This window comes from Fundulus heteroclitus, chromosome 4 (assembly GCF_011125445.2).
Source record: "Fundulus heteroclitus isolate FHET01 chromosome 4, MU-UCD_Fhet_4.1, whole genome shotgun sequence".
NCBI lineage: Eukaryota > Metazoa > Chordata > Actinopteri > Cyprinodontiformes > Fundulidae > Fundulus > Fundulus heteroclitus.
Window position 1 is genome coordinate 19,985,265 of NC_046364.1, and position 20,733 is coordinate 20,005,997.

Sequence of the window (20,733 nt, forward strand, 5' to 3'; positions counted from 1 at the left end):
TGCTGCTTTTGAAATGCACTTTGGCATATTTAGTCATGTCTGGATCATTTAAGGATTGACTGCTTGTAATGCAACTGATCTGTTGGCTGTAGATGTGATTCTGTGCTATGGTGTTGGGGTGTTGCCAGTGACACAATGCAAGAACAGGGTGACTCATCTGCCTCCACTTCTTAATGTTTTGGACATTGATGGAAGAGCATTTATGGTTATGGTATTAAACCCCCTTTACTTTGGCTGAGAGACAGCAAGTTCTTTATTACTTCTGAGTCCTTTCAATAAACAGGGGATCAAAGGAGTACAGTGCATATAAAAGGTTGGATTTTAACAATTTCTTCAATAAAAAAATGCTAAGATGATAAAACAAACTGCTGAATGAAATCTGGATCTCATAGTATGCAGCATAGAGCTGTTTAAATTGCACATACAAACGTACTACATTCATAATAAGATTTGTAGAGAGAAGGGTAGTAGTTGAGGCAGTTATCAGTTTTAGGTATGTTGATGTCTTCGAACTAGCCAAACATGAAATAAAGTCTCCCACTGCTGAAAACCCTCAGTGGCTGGACATTAATCGATTGAACAGTTGCTCATTAATCATAAGCTCCCATTAAGGGCGTTGTTTATTTTTTGACCCATTCCACATTTGTGTCAGTAGCTGGGCTTTAATCATGCCAGGGTGTAACTGGACAAGACCAACGTGAGAATTAGTAACAAAGTATTATGGGGTTTGCCTCGAAATACAAGGACGGCGTGACCTATAATGACAGCAGCTATATCAGGGCTCAGGTGTCCAAATATACCTCTGACAGATAATGTTTTTAATGATGCTAGATACTGGAGTGTAGCCTGCTGAGGTCATCATGACACATTAGATAATTAGTCCAGTGGTTTGGATGTGTTTGAAATTAAAGTTCAGTGAGGATAGATGTGACTTTTGATCAGTAGAACAAACATGCACTCTGACTTGCATAGAAAATAGCATTCTGGTCGATCCATGGATATGATGGGGGTCATATGTTTTAACAACCCTGCTAAAGATCCACAAACAATGTCTTAATATAACCTAATTTTTGACAGCAGTAAAATAATTATATACCGAAATCTTGAAAACAAATACAAAGCTGACCATTGATTTAGGTACATCTATTTAGGGGGAAGCTTCTGTATTAAAGTAATAACTGTTTTCAACAAAATCACATTTTCACATGGCACATTTATTAAAACCCACACAAATCAGTTTGACATAAATGTAACTAAAGCATTTTTTCACTTACAATTTCACACTGTTATCCCCTTGCAACCTTTAGAATTGTTCACCATGAAATCATACACAAAGGCTTTAATTGGATGAGTCTATTGGTCCGTACCTATACACTGAACAAGGGTCATCAGTATGTCTTGAACAGGATAAGGATCTGAAATATGTGGCCAAATCAAGACATAAATTGTGACCAGACACAAACTTCAACCACTCCAAAATGCCATTTTCAAGCTAAATCCTATAGTAGACCTGTGGGGTGAATTTGAGAGGAGAGCATAACCGAGGACGCAGAACTCTGGATGCTAAGACCGATCTCTTGATTCACTCCGACCCTATAAATTGTTACAGAAGAAGACTAAGTGCTCTCCTGTTGGCAAAACTGGGTTGTATAAAGTATTACCAGCTGGGGGACCAATAACTGCACCACCGAGGATGTTGTTCAAATCATCAAACGACAAAGTATTTATTTCTTCCCCACTCACTGGATTAAAATGGAAATCTACCCTCTTCCCGTTTTTCTCAGTGAGATTGTACACTTACGATAAAATATGAATTTATGCCTTTTTTTAATCATCTGGAGCAGGGCTGCAGGTAAATGTGATAGGCACTTTATATGGCACTGGGAATACCATTTGGTACCTGCAGTACAAGTTGCATGGATTTTGAATTCCTTTCTTTTTCTGCTGTTTTTCATGTTTTGCTGCGGTCGAGTTTTTCAGCTCTGCTGCTGTTACTTTGACAGATTTGTCAATATATATATATAAAGATGTTAAAGCCCACTCTGGGGCTTTCTTTTATCTACAAGGCAACAAACATACTCCTGCAGTGTATCAGATACACACCTATCATCCATCCATCATCAAAACTACCCACCCATCAATGCACTCTCTGATCAATCAAGCACTGGCCTGCCCAAACCAACATCTGTGCTAATTTTCTGCGCTCAAAGATAACCTCAAATCAAATCTACAGTCAGAAACCAGGCCTAAAATGTACGTGCCTCCAACATGTGAGGGTAAATAAACCCTCGCTTGCCTCCAATCTGTACCTCCGGGTTAGAACACAATCAGATTCATTTAATCATAACAAGCTCCTCTCCAAACTCCATTTACCAGCTCTGACATCTGTGTGCCTTTAGCTGCAACTGCAGCGTGGCTTTCTAAGTGTCAAGGGAAAAAGAAGTAAACTCAAGTGTTTCCAATTACCTCCTAGTTTTCTGCCACACTCATCGCAGATTTCCTTTGAATGTTAAACATCATGTCTGCGTGTCAGCTTGATGTCGCAGCTGAATCTGGAGGATGTTTCTAAAGTAAAATTGTCAATCTGCCAAAGGGCTGCTTATTTTATGACATTTATTTACAACATCTTCTAGTTAGTATGCTTCATCAAATTTAGTTCCTCAGTATTAGGCTTGTTTGCCGTTCTTCATCTGTTACTCTCTGTGAAGACGGGCTTTTTTCAAGCCATTCCTCATCCTGCTAGGGGGTTTGCAGCATGTTAGCCCTGCCTTACCACTTACCATTGACAGATTTCAAACTGTTTTAAAAAATTAACGTGCACCAGAATGGATGTCATCTCAGAACGTAGAGACTAGTGCTCAAGTGTCAAAATGTCACTTTGTAACCTTACATATTTCAGTCAGGGGACAACAGCAGGTACATCAACTAAACAGTTCATATGTACTGCACAAAGTCTTGAAACAAGCCACAAAACCCATTCCATGTGTTGTCTTTTGAAAGTGAGAAGTAATTGGACAGCGATGGACAGCGCTGGGAACGAATGTGGAGCAAGGTTGTTCTGCTTGTTCTGCTGTAGCTTAATTTACAGCTGCAAGACTTTGGGGGTATACTTCTAACAGCGTTGCATATCCAGACACTGATATGGTTGCCCAGCATTCTTTGGTCAGATTGGATGGAGAGCTGTTTAAGTCTTTCCACAAATTCTTCATTTGACTTATGTCTAGACTTTTGACAGGAAAAAACGGCATGATGGTGCTACCACTGTCTCACTTGTGAGACCAGAGAGATGCAGTGTTCTTTTTCAACGTTACCATTGTTTATCTAAACCATAAAGTTAAAGAGAAGCTTCTGTCTGGTGTTTAATGACCAACTAAATACAGGATTTCTCATCATGTTCTTTCAGTAATTTCTTTCTTCTTTTCAGTCTTGTGTACAAAATAGATTTGTGGAGTGCACCACTAATAGCTGTCCTGTGCACAGATTCTCCCAACTGTACTATGGAGCGCTGCAGCTCCTCCAAGTGACCATGGGCTGCTTTCTCTGTGGTGTACTCTCCTTTCAGTTTGAGTGGAAAGCCATGTCTTTGTAAGTTCAGAGTATACTGAAGTTACTGGTTGTGAAGGTGAGAAAGTTTAAAAGGTGTAAATGCTTTTGCAACATGATGCAGCTTGTGTTAAGGAAATATATAATCAGATTTTGTATTAATCATGTATTTTTAGTAAAGCAGTAAGAGTTACCCAAGTTTTAAATAATATAGTTAAACTGTGTGGCCTGGAGTGCAAAGAGGATGGAGTCTGCAGGGTCACTCAAAGCTATAAATTCACCCAACCTTCTTGTGGGATACCAGGCAAGTAAGAGTCACAGGAGGTTTTATGGTGGGCAACATTCAAGAAGGTTTATGGTTTAAAAGCTTTTTTATTGTTCTTTAATGTTTATCTTGGTAAAGACACCTGGCAAAATGTATCAAGAATGCGGATCTGTTTTGTTTGTGAGAACACAAGCACTGATAGAAAATGAGTGTGTATGTAGCCCCCCCCCCAACATCATTCTGTCACGTACACATTGAGGGCCTCGGCTATTAGATGCGCGCCCCTGGGCTGGTTCTTCAAACACACGCCTGCAGCCGACACGGACTCCGTGGTGTACTATATGAGTCTTTAGGATAAAGTTGGAAGCGTGTGTCTCCTCTTGGAATTTCAATTGTAATAAATATATGTATATTCCAAGTGTTTGGTCTCTGATAATTGTTTTCTTTCTTTGCTGCCAAATCTAAGAACCGGGCGAGGCAGGTTTTAGTGAATGACACAGGGAGAGCAAGAGGCCACCTCGTCATTTTGCTAATCTATTTTAAAGTAAACTTATCCAGACATGTACAACAGTTCCTGATACAAATTTGTAAATGCAGTGTTCCATAAATAGGATGCCATTCTACTTGGTAGTCAGATCTTAGTATGTATACAACACTACCCTACAGCTTTGTGCTACTTAGAAAACCATTAAAGATACATTAATTTCTGTGTCTCACCAATGAGAGTAATGCCCTCAGCCCACAACTAAAACTACACTTGGAGAAGGACACAGAGTCACTAGTTGGTTGCATTTAGTATTTTTCGTTGGCAAAAGTCATCAATGTAACACCTTTTCTCAAGAGCCTTGGACAAGTCAATATCCAGTGTGTACTGCTTCCCATTTAATGATATCCTAACGCTGAGTGCTGTCCTTAAATTCACCACGAATCAATATGTGTACGCAGAGCCTGAAGGGGAACAACACTGTCAGGAAACATTTTTGTGCACCATCACATATGTGCTGACCGAAAGTCAAAATCACAGCCCATTAACCTCCACAATGTCAAACATTTGAACTAGCTGGTGTTTCAGCAAAACAAATGAGAGGCATCATTTCTCTTCCCTTCATCCTCAACTGGAAACACATCTGAACAGGGTCTTGTCAACATCAGCAATGGCAATAAAAATCTAAATCCAAAATAGCTGTTGTGTCACTGTTTCTTAGCTTTCCTTTTATGTTGATGTTATTCTAAAAACAAATTGTTTTAAGTGGACGTAAACATGAGAAAAGGAAGTGCAATCAAGAGCAACTGCCTTGCTGCAGGTGTATTGCTTCTCGTACATCTTCGGTTGTATAGTGCGTGCTTGTTGGGATGAAGGGTGTAGAATTCAAAGCACTTCACTGTATCAGGCCAGGGCATATTGGTTTTGCCATATTGTCGATCTTAATTTTTATTTGTTTTTTTAGAATCCAAAGATCAACTGACCCATCAGTTTGAGCCGTAGCAAGCATTCAGCATGCAGAAGACAGAGCACCTGCATATCATCAATTCTGTGCAGTAGCACAATACAGTAATTGCAGCATTAGGTTGGAAATAACAAAAGATTATGGCCTCGGTACCTGCTCTGCTGAACTGGGGGGGCGGGGGGGGGGGGGGGGGGGGGGGGGGCATGGTTGTTTGTGTCTTTCTTTCAGTTCTTTCATTCGGTTCTTTCTGAAAATATTTCAACATCTATCCAGGAGTCTTTGTCAATTCTGGTGGCTCGGATTTCAGCCAAGACAACTGAACGAAAGTCCAGTTGCCTTCAGGTTCTCTGTCCCAGGTTCTCTTCTGCTGTTGTCTTGGATGCATGTTGTCCCTGTGGTCGACTGCCTGGCCTCAGTATGCTGTTGGGCTGCTTTTTTTCAAGGACTCTGTTGTTCTTAAGTCAATTTGTACTGGTGAATCCTTTGAAAACAAGCTTTGCAATACGAGTCAGAATCAACTTTAATAGGGAAGTTTGTGCACAGTGACAGCCTGGGGGAATAAACTAAGAAACTGACCTGAAGGCGAGCGTTTAAACAGCCTGTGTCCAGGGTATGTGTCCTGGGTCAGCAGAGGTGTTAGCTCCCCTTTTACTGACGTTCTTGCCTCATCTATGTTCTGAAGTGGACCAGTCTATCTAGCATCAAAACACCCCCACCACATGATGCTGCCATCCTCATGTTTCACAGTTAAGATCAGAGCAATTTTACCTTCATCAGACCACAGGACATGTCTCGAAAAATAAGGTTTTTGGTCATGATGCATTTGGAAATCTGTTTTTTATGGTGCTATTGTAGTGATGGCTTCTTCCTTTCTGATTGGACTTCCAGAACTTGGTGGTGTTGAATTAATTTCATTGTTTCCAACTTCAGCCAACATTTCTCAAGGTCTTTTGGGTTGTTTCTGGTGTTGATTTGCGAGATATCACACCAGAAAATCTCATTTATGGCACACTGAACCCTAGCTGACCTAAAACAGCAAACATTGATTTTGATTTCTGTCTTCTCTAACCCCCAGTCGGTCGAGGTCCTCTCCACTGTCTCTTCATGTATACTCGGTATGAGGGATTGCTGCAAAGCCATCGACAATGCAGGCGACCACCCACTGTGGCTCTACGCTCTTTCATGAGAATTGAATGCTGCTTGGGTTTCTTTACATAGAAAACTTTTTGACTAATCTGTGTAATTTGATTGAATTTGACTTTGTAAAGTGCTTTGAGATGACGTGTTGTAAATTGCCGCTATATAAATAAAGTTGAATTGAATCAGTCTAGTGTCACTTTTATACACCACATTACATAACAGATTTAGTTGCAGTTTAATAACTGGAAAGGTTTACATTTTACTTATATCTAATGAACTACGTGTTTTTGTTGAGCTTGTTTCTCTTTAGTTACCACTGACAATGTTTATGAGCAATATACAGTCAAGCAGTACATTTCTAATCTATCTATACGCTATTCAAACCACTACTGTGGATCATGGACAGCTATTGTTATCCTTTTTAAAACATAAATAACAGTAATATTCTTTGCTTGTGTATTTTTCTCTTTTTTTTCACTTCCATCAGTCTTCACAGTTTTACTCTTGCACACCTTTAAGCCTCACTTCCAGTACAGCCACAGTCTTCTACTAATCTCACCAGCATTTACGAGCTCTACTCAACTGCATCTCAATGTTGAGTTGTGAGGCGGGGAGAAGACACTTTTGTGTCATTCTTCTTAAATCATCCTGTCACGATCCTGCCACTGTATGACTTGCCCAAGGGCACCCAAGACATTGGGTAGAAACCACCATTCTTACCTAATTTCTGAAACCTCGCCCCGCTGCCTTGCAGACTAAAAAAGTTTGATTCATTCGCCGCACCTAGAGAATAATCAAAGCTGCTGCTTTTCTCTGTGGCGGCACAGATAAAACAGTAATTAAGATAAACATAAATCTGAAAGGTGCTTAGAGTACGGTGTCCTTTTGTGGGATGGGGAGCAAACAAAGGCACCTGTGTGAATCTTGCAGCAGTGAGGAGGACTGGCAATGGCCGTAAACTCATTTCCCATCCTTTCACTTCAAGCTAATGGGCAAATGAGCAATGACTTACAGCCCACCTGGTCTCATTACACACGTGTTTTAGCATTGTACGCAGCATTAAGCCAATATTGATACAAAGGACACTTGCCTCCCACTGTGTAGAACCTCTGGGTCATGCTGAGTGAGGGGAAGGAGTTGTTGTTGGGGATGTACAGCAGGGTGAGTCCGCGCGAAGGTTTGTAAAGATTACACCAAATTAATTACGTTTCTGTTACTCTAAATGACTTATCTGAGGCCCAGCCTGCCCACTGGATGCAAGGCTCAACCTCATCGGATGCATACTGATGAGACATGTGTGGTTCTACTGCGGTGAGGGGCGTTACATCTGGCTAACTCGGTGCTTCCTGAATGACTGCAAACTATCACCTTGGGTTTTTGTGACAAGGCTGTGCCAATTAGCTAGGGACATGGAGGTAGAAGAAGTTTAAAAAAAATCTGAACACATAATAAGAATTAAATAATTGCTGTGGTAATTATCCTCATCTTTCTCACTCAATGTCACATGGAGAAGCTGGCAAAGCTCTGTAGGGAGTGAGAAATGAGTCTGGGGCTTTTTTTTTTGTTGCTGTGTAAACTGGATTAGTGCTCTGCCTGTCCCACCGTGGCAGGGGAGTGATTGGATTAACGGTGTGGAGAGCAGAGCAGCATGGCAGGGGGATAGATTACGAGCCCAGCCAGGCTCTTCGATGGGCGTTCTGTGGACTTCGTAGGGAGCCTTTGGGAGGCCGCAGACAACTTAAAGGGTCCCCGATAACCATCTAGAAGCACTCGCACTCCCTGCTCTTACCGTGCTGCTATCTCTGCTCTCCCAGCTCAAACAGCAGCGAACACAGGTTCACTCTTAGAGGCTATGATGTCCATTAGGGTTGTCCCTGCTGCGCTGCTGCCAAGTGGAGATAAAATGGTATCTCCTCTGGCTGGTGCATGCTGGTGGGTGGTGAAACTTTCTGTAGGTTGTTGTTGTTTTTTTCGCACATACAAACTCACAAAGTGCAGTTGCATGCATCTAACATCGTGGTTGTATATGTCTCTTAATTTAACAGGTTGTTAAAACAACCAAGCAGCTCCTTAGTTCCTGAAATACTTTTTCGACCCTTTGTGTTATGCTCAAACACCCAAAAACAAGATAAGGTAGAACGGTTATATGATTTGAGTGAATCTATTGAAAAAGTGAAACTAATATATTATAAAGATCCAATGCCTACTCTTGACAAAAGTGTTTAAACTGGAAAAAACTTACAATCGAGCATGACTCAAAAATAATGTAAAAGAAAATGTAAAAAGAAAAATCAGCATTAAGGAACAAAGGAAAGAATAGACTATTTCTTGAAAATGGACTCAGTAGTGTGTAGCCCCAATGCTCTTGTTAAATAGTTTTAAATCTGTTTGACTGTAGCCTAGTGAGAACGTTGCTTCAATGGCATTAGATCAGGAGAATGTGTGGTTGCTCCAACCGAGGGAAGTTGTTCTGCTCTAAGGAGCCCTTCTTTTATATAGTCGTCACTACACAGATGGGTGATACATGTAAATTCCTGACAGAAAAATAGCACACACATCATGCACTGATTTTGACTTTTTAAGACTAATGGTCTTACATTTTTTATCAGCTGATGATCAGTCTAAGCTTAATATCACGTGATAAATTGCCTTTGTTCCTTTCTTCTTTTTTTCCCCCATTTCATGGCTCATCTTATAACCTGATCATGATCCATGATCACAAAATTAAACTACTTGTAGTTTTCCCCCTTGTCTTGAGATTTCTATCCAGAGTATTGCATTTTTTAAGCACACACTGTCAGGATTTGAGGTGAGGGACCAAAGTGGCAACAAGACGACGGCAGGCGCTGCAATGCTCAAAACAATCATATTTTAATGAAGACAACTCAAGAAATAAACAAAACAGCCAATGAAAACAGGCGACACAACACAGGAGGAACAAAAACCTTAAATACAATGGGGAATCAACAGAAAATGCTCAACACAGGTGAGTGGGATTAGCTAGATAACACAAACATCCAAGCATCATGACACACTTTGATGATTACGGGTTACAGCTAATGAAAACTCAAACCCAGTTTTCAAAACATACTCTAAATTTCCAGGTTTCACCTGTATGTGGGGCACCCATTAATATCGGTGACTCTGTTTGTACACTTACTTTAAGCTAATGCAGCATTCAGCTCCTCTTTTCAGTCACACATTAATAGATTCTTCCACAGATAATCAACGTCTCCAAACAGAAAACAATGAATACAAGAAAGAATGGCCTGTTGAGATGCCACCGGACCTTTTTACACAAAAAAATAAACAAAACAATTTTAAAAATGTAACTTTTTTTCAAGGAGGCATTAAAAAACTTGGTAAGTTTCTTTTCTCTGTCCCTGCTGCAAGCACAGAGTGGAAAGGAGGAGCTGTCAATGAAGTGTCGAGGTAAGGACCCGAATTTGCACACTCTGCACATTTGTAGCAGGCAGGCTTTAAAATGTAGATGTTATAATGGTTATGACCCAGTGAGCGGTAGAGAGGGCATAGAGCTGCATGACTTAGCAGACAAGTATTTAGATGTGAATAAACAAAACTCTCTCACATCTCCTTTAAAAAGAGTACACGGATGCTAAATATAAATGTTCCTATATTTACAATGTATTTTCAATTCAATGTTTATTTTGTGCAGATGCAAAGCAAATGTATTGCTTCTGAACTCTGAAAATAGAGACGTGTCATGGTCTAGTGCATTCAGTTAGACAAACACTTTAGTCTCTGGTCAAAACCGTTCTCATCTAAATCTGTTTGCTTTTTGTTAAGTGCCGCAACAGGACATTAATAGATGAAAGCATTATCTAAGACTTTCTTCTCCAAAGTAATACAAGAAAGAGAATTAATGATGAGACAACCGGAGCTGAAAGACTTTACTTGTCACTTAAAAATAAAAAGCATGTTTTTAGGTAGAGACGTACAGAGAAATAAACTGTTGGCCAAAACTGGCAGCCCTTTATCAGCTCGATCAGCCCAAATTCATGACCGTCTGGTTGGAAACTCAAAAATACACTTTTGGTGAAAGCACCATGCTTTTCCGGAAAGAAAACCAGAAGTTAACTATTTTGTAATTGTAATCCGAATGAGATGGGTGGTTTATGCTGATCCTTAATCCGAACAGCGTCCATCTAAACACTTGTTCCGATTGTGGTAAACTGCCCTGACTGCGCAGCTGTGCCCTCCGTGATGTCAGTGTGACATTTTTCCAACATCAGTGGCTAGACGCTATGTCGAGGAAGCAAAATGTTCATTTCCCTCAGCTCTCTCATCCTGTGACACAAGAACCCCATCAGCATGTGTTGCTGAGCATGTAGCTTGATTTAGGAGTGCAGTAATGTGTCAACTGTTCTTAGAACCTGGAGCGGGTCCATTCTGGGCGCTCAGAAGACACAGGACAAACAGACCTCCACATTCGTTTTTGTTTTTTTCAACACAGACAGAATAACAACTTCTTCTTATGTGCTTCTTCTGGGGAAATTTGACGACTCTGTGCATGCCAGGGTTCTTCAATTCTGAATAAAGCCTGGTGGAAATGCACATCAGGATTGGATTCATTGATCTTATATCCCATATAAACAATGTACTGTATTTCAATAATTTTTCCAGTTTTGTATTTTGTACTGTGTTTCTATATTATATTAAAAGAGGGCTTCCACTAGACTTTGCTTTCTAAACTTAGGGACATGTTTAGTTCAAACTGGATATTTATTCAAGTATGTTTTTAATGTGAAAGTGAAGCTCTCTGCAGGAATTAAATTGAGTCAGGCATATAAGATCTTGGAAAACACCTGAAGAATTACATGTTTTATTGCTTTGGGGTTTTAAACAATTGTGACAATACAACACAATGTGAAAGGTTAACATGTTTGTTGCAACAACTGCTTCTTTTACAAAATAAATTCAAATGGATCCAGGTATTCTAATTAAAAGCTCTGGAGCATTCTTGTTTTTTTACACAATACATGTTTCAAGATTGTAAGACTTATGCAGGTAAAGTTGTTATAGTAATTAAATTCAAAAAGCAAACACAGGAGGTAATATTGAATAGCTGAAAAGAAAGAAAGAAATCAAACAATCTATCCAAGACTTAAAGTTGCAAGAGTAAATTTCTTCAATGAAGCGAGACATAATTCTTCTTTGACAGTGTATTCAATCAATAGCTTTGCAGGTTCAAAATGTTTAGGATTCTTTTTTAATCAGCATCCCCAGCAGAACCGAAAGCTATGTCTTTAAGACTTGAGTTATCAATTGTCATTCCTTTATCATCTTCTGGATTTGATTCTAAAAATAATTCTGTTTGTCTGGGTAGTACCTTTGTTTTTGGAAGAAGAAAAAATTAGTTTTTTTGATTTCCACTGTATAATTTATGTTTAAGATTTTTTTTTCTGCTGGTCAGAGTTAAGCTTGATAAACAAACCCAAAAATAAAAAAAATAAAAAATCATTCCTTTGAAAATGCGCTGATACTGGAGTAGAGGAGAGTAAAACGCCACCAGAGTTTAAAGGCAAGCTTTGAAAAGCCTTCAGAAAACCTGAAGATCCACTGATCAAATCTACTCTGAAAGAAAGTCGGGCCTTAAGGGTATGGTTTAAATCCTCTGAAGAATAAAAATCTGAACAGAGAAGAACCAGTGAAATATGTAACACAATCAAAAACTATGTAAAAGGATGACTTGTAATGTGGCAGTAGAGGAGACAGAGGGGAAGAAGTAAAAAAAAAAGAAGCCATGAATTAAAATGTCATTTATTTTTTAATATGATTAAAAATACAGCGACTGTGTTCGATGTTTATTCCTTTATAGTTATCTGGATGCAAGCCTTTTCAGTTTTTTTTCCTCTCCAAACTAGAGCTTGTATAAATCATTAGAACAAGATTTACAGAGAACCATCAAGCTCCATGGCTGGTCGTACTGGAAAGCAAATATGTTTCTAAATGTGTTAATATAACATTCATATCAAGACTTGTGGTGTACAAGAAAGCAAAAAAGAGCCTAAACATAGAAAAGGAACAGTTTTTTTCACAGTGTTTTGCAGATGTACTACATGTGGTCTGTGTGCTCATTAGCACCTAGCTGCTTACAGTTCTAAGGAAACTCATTCTTGATAAATAATGCAGCGATGGGGCGCCTGTTTGATCCCAGAGACACGAGAAGTCTTGGGACCATTTTCTTTCAAAGGAAATTTCCAAAGGTCCCACAGAAGGAAACACCAATACCAGGAAGTCGGGCAATTAGACTGAAACATTGTTAGTATGCTTAGTAGTCATTAGTCCATGTGAGACAATCACAGCAACACATGTAAAAAACACAGTGCCTTGGAAAACCCTTCAACCTTTTGAATATTTTCCATGTAACAATATAACACTACCATTTTTCACTTAAAACTGTGTCACCTAATAATAGATAGTGTATAATATAACGTCATTATTGGTCCAGCTGTTCTGTGAAGGCCTCAGAGGTTTCTGAGAGAACTTCAGAGAGCAAACAGAAACATGGAGAACACAGCTGAGGAGGAGGTTATGAAAAATCCCCAGAATAAGCAGCATCATGAAGACCAAGGAACACAGCAGACGGGTCAGGGAGAAGGTTGGGGAGAGGTTTAAAGCAGCGTTGGGTCAAAAAACAATATTCGAAGATTTAAACATGGCAATGAGCACTTTTCAGTCCATCATCCTGAAATAAAATGAGTATGAAATGATGGCAAACATCAGGATTGCACCCAACTGACAGGTGAGGAAAGGAGAGGTTTCGGAAAGGCCTTCAGCAGAGCTGTACAAGTCTGGAGAAAATCTGTTGACAGGGCAACTATGAGCCAATCCTCTACTCAAGTCTGTTCGTTATGGAGGCGTAGACTCAAGGAAGCTGGTGTTAAAAGAAGCACTCAAGAATTTCTGTCCACAGTTTGCCAGAAACCAAGTTGAGTTTGCCTTCCAGCGGGACAATAACACATAACCTACAGCCAGAGCTACAGTTCAGTTCATATTTTAAACCAAATTTATGTCTCAGTATGGCAGACCCTACGTTCTGACCTCTGATTTGGCAGCAAGACTAGAAAACTGATGTCCACTGATCATTGGCGTAGCCAGAAATTGCATTTCAACCAGGCCTAATAAAAAATGGTTGGGCCAAATAATTATAGTTGAAAGTGAGTTTATTGGTAAGTTGCACGTTTTTAAGTTCACTATGAGAAGATGCAGGCTGAGGAGAAGGAGAAAAGACCTTCTCTGTTCAAGGGAACATCCTTGAATTGACAGCGGAAAAAATGATCAGGACCATCATCTCCTGTTAGATGATTTAGAGCCACAAACACGGCGGAGTAGCTTCTGGATCATTTAAACTGCTGCAGCCTGTTAGTCATTATTTCCGTTTCTGGACGCAACGTCAGTAAATGACGGCCACCATCGCTTCATCAATCCAGACGACCAGGAGAAACAAAACCGTTTTTGTTTAAGGAATGGAAAACTTCTGCTTTTTTCTTTTCTTTTATTAAACACAATATTATTGTTAACGGTTAAAAAGAGGAAAATATGGTTTGTTGTTACGCTGCGTCTTTACGCATGATCCAGCTGCTGAGTTTTCCTCTGATCTGCTCCTGCTCTGTACATAATGAATGTTACATTTCATAACCTTTGTCGTCACCTTTCACAGCGACAGGTTTGTCTTCTCAACCTCCATCCTGACCAGACATTATTTCCCCCATACTTGAGGATGATACAACGGCCCTGATACAAAGTGGGTGGGCCTAGGCCCAGCCAGGCCCACCCATAGCTACGCCCCTGGCACTGATGCTGATTGAGCTGGAGCTATTTTGCAAAGAAGAATGGGGAAAATGTTTGTTTCTAGATATGCAAATACTGTGCAGGTGTAATTGCACCTGCACAGTATTTGTAATGTAATTGTAATTTAATGTAATTTTTTCTATGCTTTTCAGCTTTATTTTAAAAAAGTTTGAAAACCATGTATTGCTTTTTCCCTTTAAAAGCAACTTGTTCTTTTTTATTAGCCTGTCACATAAAATTGCAATGGAATACGCTGACATTTGTGGTAATAATATTAACATCTGATTTATGCTTGTTTTCCTAACTATTTCTCTCTTTTTCAGACAAAGAGACTGTGTCTTTAAAGGTTTTAAGAAATATGCAGGCAGGCACAGTGACAGCAAAGGCTCAGGCAAACATAAGGTCCTCATTTAAACTCCTGGAGTTTCCATCCCACCTGGTGCCATAACCTATTTTTGATAATACTTTGAGCATCGTTTCATTTCAGTCTGGTCTCAGTGAAATCTGTAAAATGAGCATGACTTTGCAAAATCAAATTACCTGATGGAGGTACCTGAACTTTCTGTCAGACTGCAGGGATCGAAATTTGACACAAATTACAGAAATACGCTTCATTATTGTAACAAATCAGGGAGCAGCTGTCCTGGACGTCTCATTCGAGCCAACCAATGGAGACTGCAGAAATTTAAATAGGTATTTTAATAAAAATGACAGAAGAAAATTAGCTGTCAAACTTACCATACTGAATATTGTACCGGTAGCATGGCTCAGCATGAAAGAGGATTTGCAATAAAAAGGACACCTTGTCATTACACTTCAGGTATATAATAGCTTTAATAGTGGCATCTGAGAGCTCTGTGTTGACAGAAATGCTGTGTGTCTTTATTGTGCTAAAAAAAAATCCACACAAATAAGAACTGTCTTTAATACACAGGCCCTTTGAGAGCTTTCAGGAACATTTATAGGTACAAAAACTTGTATACTTGAGAACTCAGGAAAACTTTTTCCAATGTTTAGAGAGGAAGGGAAAAAAAAGGTATAGGGCCCCCAGCAAAGATACTGCCTGTCTGTGTGAGATCTGCAGCTGTCTCTTTTTGAACAACAGAGTGCAGGTGGAGCAGAAGGATGCCACAGATAGGTGGGATTCGGGACAATATTCATCTCTATCTTGAAGTTGCTCCCTCTAGCAGCTAGAGTCTAGCTGCAAAGTGCTTCCTGGTGTCCCACAGAGCAATAAGCTTCCATACGACTAGCCAGCCATGGGATAGTTGTAGCCCTGGCAGGATGCTGCTATTTATAGTTACTCAACACAGGAAAGACAATGTGTCCAACACAGTTTAGAGCACCTGGTCTCTCGGCTCCGAGTATGGCATGGGTGGCGATGCTGTCAACAGCTTTACCTCGAAGAAAGCCACACATATGAAACCATCTGGAATTAAAATTAAAATGATCTAACGAAAATTATTTATTTACATAAATAATACATCTGTTCCAAAATGTCAGAATCTGTTGACAGGACAATTCTGATTGGTTGTGCACCACAGAAATCTGACCTATAAGGAAAAGCAGTCAGAAGAAAGTCCTTGTTGACATAAAGCCATAGAAGGTCCAGTTTGCATTCTGCCACAACTCTTGTACGACAACTTGCAAACATCTGAAAAAAGGTGTTCTGCTCAGATTTGTCATGGTTTAGTTTTGATTCGGCTTTTGTTGCCATTGGTTTTCGGTTTTTCCACCTTGTTTTAGTTTTAGTTAGGGGTTAACTTTATTTATTGTTTTTAGTTTCTCCTTCCCCTCACTTCAGCCTTCCCTTCCACCCAGCCTTCACTTCACTCTCCTTGCAGTCAGTCACACCTGTTAGTAATTATTCAGTCAGATGCATGTCACCTGTTAGTCTTCCTATTTAAACCTCCCTCTGCCTCACTTTAGTGCTGGTCCGTCTTCAGTATCATCATTCTACACCTCTCCATGCCAGTTCCCGTTTTGCCTTGGAAGCTTTGTTTGCTCCTGTTGTAAAGGTTAGTCCTGCCAGTCACTCTAAAGACTATTTGTTCACTGTTTGCTCCTGGAGAGGTTCTGCTCTGTGTCCTGGTGTCTCCAGAGTTCTGCTAACCTGACTAGCCGCCCTGGAGAAGCTCAGCTCTGTGCCCTGGTGTCTCTCAAGTTCTGCTAACCTGACTAGCCGCCCTGGAGAACCTCAGTTCTGTGCCCTGGTGTCTCTCAAGTTCTGCTAACCTGACTAGCCACTCTGAGAAGACTTGGTTCAGTGCCAAGCCTTCCAGCTTAGCTGAACTCTCTCTCCAAGCCGTCAGCTCCTGCCTTCACCTGCACCCCTGAGCCCCTGTATTCCTGCACCTCTGGTTACTTCATCCATCAATCATTCACCTTACAATAAACCTCTCAAACTTTTGTCCTGTGTGTGTGTGCTCTGAGTTCATCGATAAACAAACCTGACAAGATTTGGCTGGAAACGATGGTACCTGTGGTGGTAGCGTCGCAGTTCTCTTGCCTTTCTTCTGTACTGCAGTTATATGGGTTTTTTCAACAGTTCTTGGCACAGAACCTCTGTCAGATTTATTTTCTAAGAATAAAGAGGAAGCTTCATGACTGAAACTTTGGATAACGCTCCACAGTTTGCAAGATAAATGCCCCTGGGTAGGCCTTAAAACCGGAAAAGCTTAGCTGCAGTCTGAATAAACAAGAACAGACAAAAATGTGGGGAAAAAAAGAAAACTGAACTCTGCATGAACTGTTTTTGTTTTTGCGCCACTTGACCCTGTTTTAATGAATTCAAGCTGAAATTCTGAATACTGATTCACAGCCACCCCCCCTCCTCCACCACCACCACCACCGTTATCCTGGTCAGAGTCCAGCTACACATCAAGTATCCTGCTGTTTCGTTTCATCTGTCAGCAAGGAGCATATGAGGAGGACCATAACCTTTTCACCTCCCCCCATCGCACAGACAGCTTGAACTATCAGCAGTAGTCCCGGGAGTCAAGGGTGTGATCCCTCGCTGCCGTCCTGCGTCTGAATAAATCCAGCATGAGGACTACAATATGGGAACGTAAACCAGAGCTTTTACATTATACCAACAAAATTCAGCACTCCCTAATTAATTTACTATTTTCAGAAATTCCAATAAAAAATAAGCGCCTTGTAGCTCTTCTCTTTTGCTCTGGTGGGTTTGATAAAACCTCCCCGTTTATTTGCTTTTATGTACAGTATATTGTGCTTGTAATTGGTGAGATAGGAGCAGCCGGCTCATCCAGTCTTCCAAGTGAGCGGTATCTGCTTGCTAACTCGGTTGTGACTGACACAATTAGATAAGCTGCCAAAAAACAGGGAAACACATTTAGTTTTTTTTCTTCTTTTTTTTGTCGAAGAGGTCTGACTGATCGAGAAGATATGTCTACAGTCACACTGGTAATCACTAAGACTCTCCACTTTCTTTAGCAGAGGGGAAAGCTTTAAAGATCGTCTCAGACATTAGAATAATTTCCTGATAAGCTTCATAAAATGTGCTTTGGTAATAAGGAACTAAGGTCGATCTCATCATAATTACTGACTGCTTATCTAACTTATCCATTAATCATTAGGTTTCTGTTCACTCGTTTTCAAATCCTCATCATTAGAAAATGTTTAGCCAATGGTTAGACATTGTTTTCCTACTAAAATAACTTTACATCTTTGAGGGAACGCTCCATAATGTTAGGGATCTCAGCTCAAACGTTTTCAGTCCCTAACTTAGTTAACCCTAACTAATTAACAAAAGGTTCATGATCAGTTCAGAATGATTTCTTAATGAAAAATGCATATTTTGTAACCCTTATTAGGAAGTGTAACCTAATTAGCCTGAACTAATGATGAGGCTAAGTCTAAAAACTGTTCCCAAGTTTATCATTACTTAATTTGTTCAAAATGAGTTCATAAATGTACCTATTAATAAAGCACATTTTCAGGAATCAAGAGTCTTATAATGAAAACATAATGAAATGTTAGCAAGACAGCGGCTCAGGATGCACACATAACACGCAGACACAAATAAAGACATAAAGTTCAGATAGGTGAATGCACTGGCAACACCTCCTGAGAGACTAAAAGCATGCAAATAGTCCTTAGTATCTGATAAGATGAGAAGAGTAGGAAAAGACAGTTAGCAGTCATTTTACAGACCATGTAAATTACAGTGCAATTGCATGATTGTATCAGACTAGACACTCCCTGAGGGGTTAAAAAGTGTGCAACTGGTCATTAGCAAAAAATTAAATGTTCAAGTACATTTTCTGGCCTTTGTAATAGGAAAATGTTTTCAAAAATGAGGTTGTGTTTAAAAACATTTTTAAAAGTTTATTTTAAGTAAATGGTTAGGAAGGTATTTGTTCATCAGTTCCTTATTTAAAACATCTATATATTTTTGGACATTATTAAGTTTTACCTCATTAGTTAATGGATAACTTGCAGTTAGTTCACGATTAGCTCGTTACAATAAACCCATTTCTTGGTTCTAGTGTTAGCTGCCTCTGGAAAAGGCAGAACAAATCTGTTCTATACGAAGATTAACATTCACTTTTACGATGTTAAAATAGGCAGATAGTGCAAGGCTAATTTCAGTCATAAGTTTAAATTAAAAGAGGAAAGTTTAAAACAATGTATGTAATTTTCTTTTCATCTGAAAAACTGGCACAATAGCCACAAAAAATAACTAATGTCATACAATTGGCTAAGGTTTGCATTAAAACTGACCTGAAGGAAGCTGCAGACAAACAATTATCCTCCCTCATAAATTTGATTCGGTGTTTTCAACATTACCATGACAGAAGGTAATGTTGGCAAATAAATATGTCATTAGGCTTAAGTCACAGTGAGCACACAAACAAGTTTCAGAAACCGAAATCTATGTGTTTATGTTTTGGTCTGAGTAAACATCACTGAAAAACGATGATCTGCCTCCCTGTGCAGAACCAGGCAGACAGAAGTTCTGCTGCCCCTTCAAACAAGAAACCAAATACTCTTTAAATTCCCAATCTGTATTAAGCATAACACACATCCTGCTGGAACAAAAATGTCAAAACTAAAGCAAAATTTGAAAAGTTTTTTTTTTCAAAGTAATATAGAGATCACACAGCTGACATGCATGGATAAGCTACGAGCCAGACACATAAACCATCACCCTTTAGATTTCCTAAGAAATGATTTTATGGGTGCACGGCTGCTCTCTCATACCAGGCAAGTGCTCTATAAGGGCTGGCAATGCTCCAAGCAGCGTCCAAACCGGCCCAGCTGTCACGCTGGGAAAACCTATCAGGCGCACCTAAAGTCATTTTACAAAACCAAGCTATTTGAAGCAGGCAGATCTGCAGCAGCCATCATCTGCTCAGCAAAAATGCAAAAAAAAAAAAAAAAAATAAGAGAGAAAAAAATCAGCTTAGCATTTACCGCCTGGTTGGAGGCATTCATTGTTGCTAATCGTGTTAAACAGTAGAGGAGACAGGATTCACAAGCGATATAAACAAGCCTCTAAGCATCAGGCTGCAGGCTCAGAAGGCTTGTCTCCTAGCACGCTGCTAAAGCGCTCCATCCTCCACCCTGGATGCAAGAGGTGTGGTGTGAGGGCCAGAGGCTGCACTGGTGATGGGAGAACTGCTAACTCTTCTTAGAAGAGGAAAAAAATAAAAGGATAAACATATAAACAACACAACACAGGAGGGCAACGGCTAGCACCAATTAGAATTAGCTTTTTAGTTGTGGGCCCCAGAGACCTGATTTAGAGTTGTTTTCAGTCTAATTAGGGACCGAGAGTACTGTAAACTAAATTTAGTTTATGAGTTTAGCGTAGCCTCATATTAAAATGTATGGCATGTTGTCAGCTGAAGGACACTGGATTTGGTGTCTCGTTAGACGCATTGGAAAAGCACAAATGGTTTCCCTCTCAGTCGCTGAGGTACTTTAAAAACAAAGGGTTGTTTTAATGTCAGCAAATAATAAAAACATCGGAGGCTTACCCTGTAGTAGTCGCTGCTGTAGATATCCCTGGACATGCCGAAGTCTCCAATCTTGACCAGGAGGCCGTTTCCAACCAGACAGTTGCGAGTGGCCAGATCTCTGTGCACAAAGTGCTGGGAGGCCAGGTAGACCATGCCTGAGGCGATCTGGGTAGCGATGTGCAGCATCTGGGAAAGGCCCAGCTCTCCGTTGGACTGCAGCGGCTGGCCGTCGACCAGGATCATGGCATCAGGGCCGTGGGCTCTGAGTTAGGAAGAACAGTTCAGCTTGCTTTTTATACAGCTTAAACGTTTGCACATTTAAGCATGTTAACAGAGCAACAGAAAGTAGCATGTAGTTGCAAAGTAGAAATAATTGACGTTTTGAACGTAAAAAATAATCTGAAAGATCCGGTGGGCTTTTGTTGAGTCCCAATGAGTCCCTTTTTTGTACAACCACCTTTCACTGCAATCGCACGCTGTTAATCTTCCAGCGTCTGCCTCTAGTGTGGCATGGCTCTGACAGGTTTTTCTCCAG

At 40.1% G+C, this 20,733-nt stretch overlaps 1 protein-coding gene across 2 annotated transcripts in view; it reads right to left on the bottom strand.

The window, feature by feature from the left end:
• ntrk3b (neurotrophic tyrosine kinase, receptor, type 3b) overlaps positions 1–20,733 on the bottom strand; it is a 316,929-nt gene that overhangs the window by 13,850 nt on the left and 282,346 nt on the right. For both annotated transcript variants that reach the window (XM_021307316.2, XM_021307312.2), the window contains exon 14: positions 20,217–20,460. In XM_021307316.2, the coding sequence (XP_021162991.2) occupies positions 20,217–20,460 (244 nt within the window). The remainder of the gene's footprint in view (positions 1–20,216; positions 20,461–20,733) is intronic.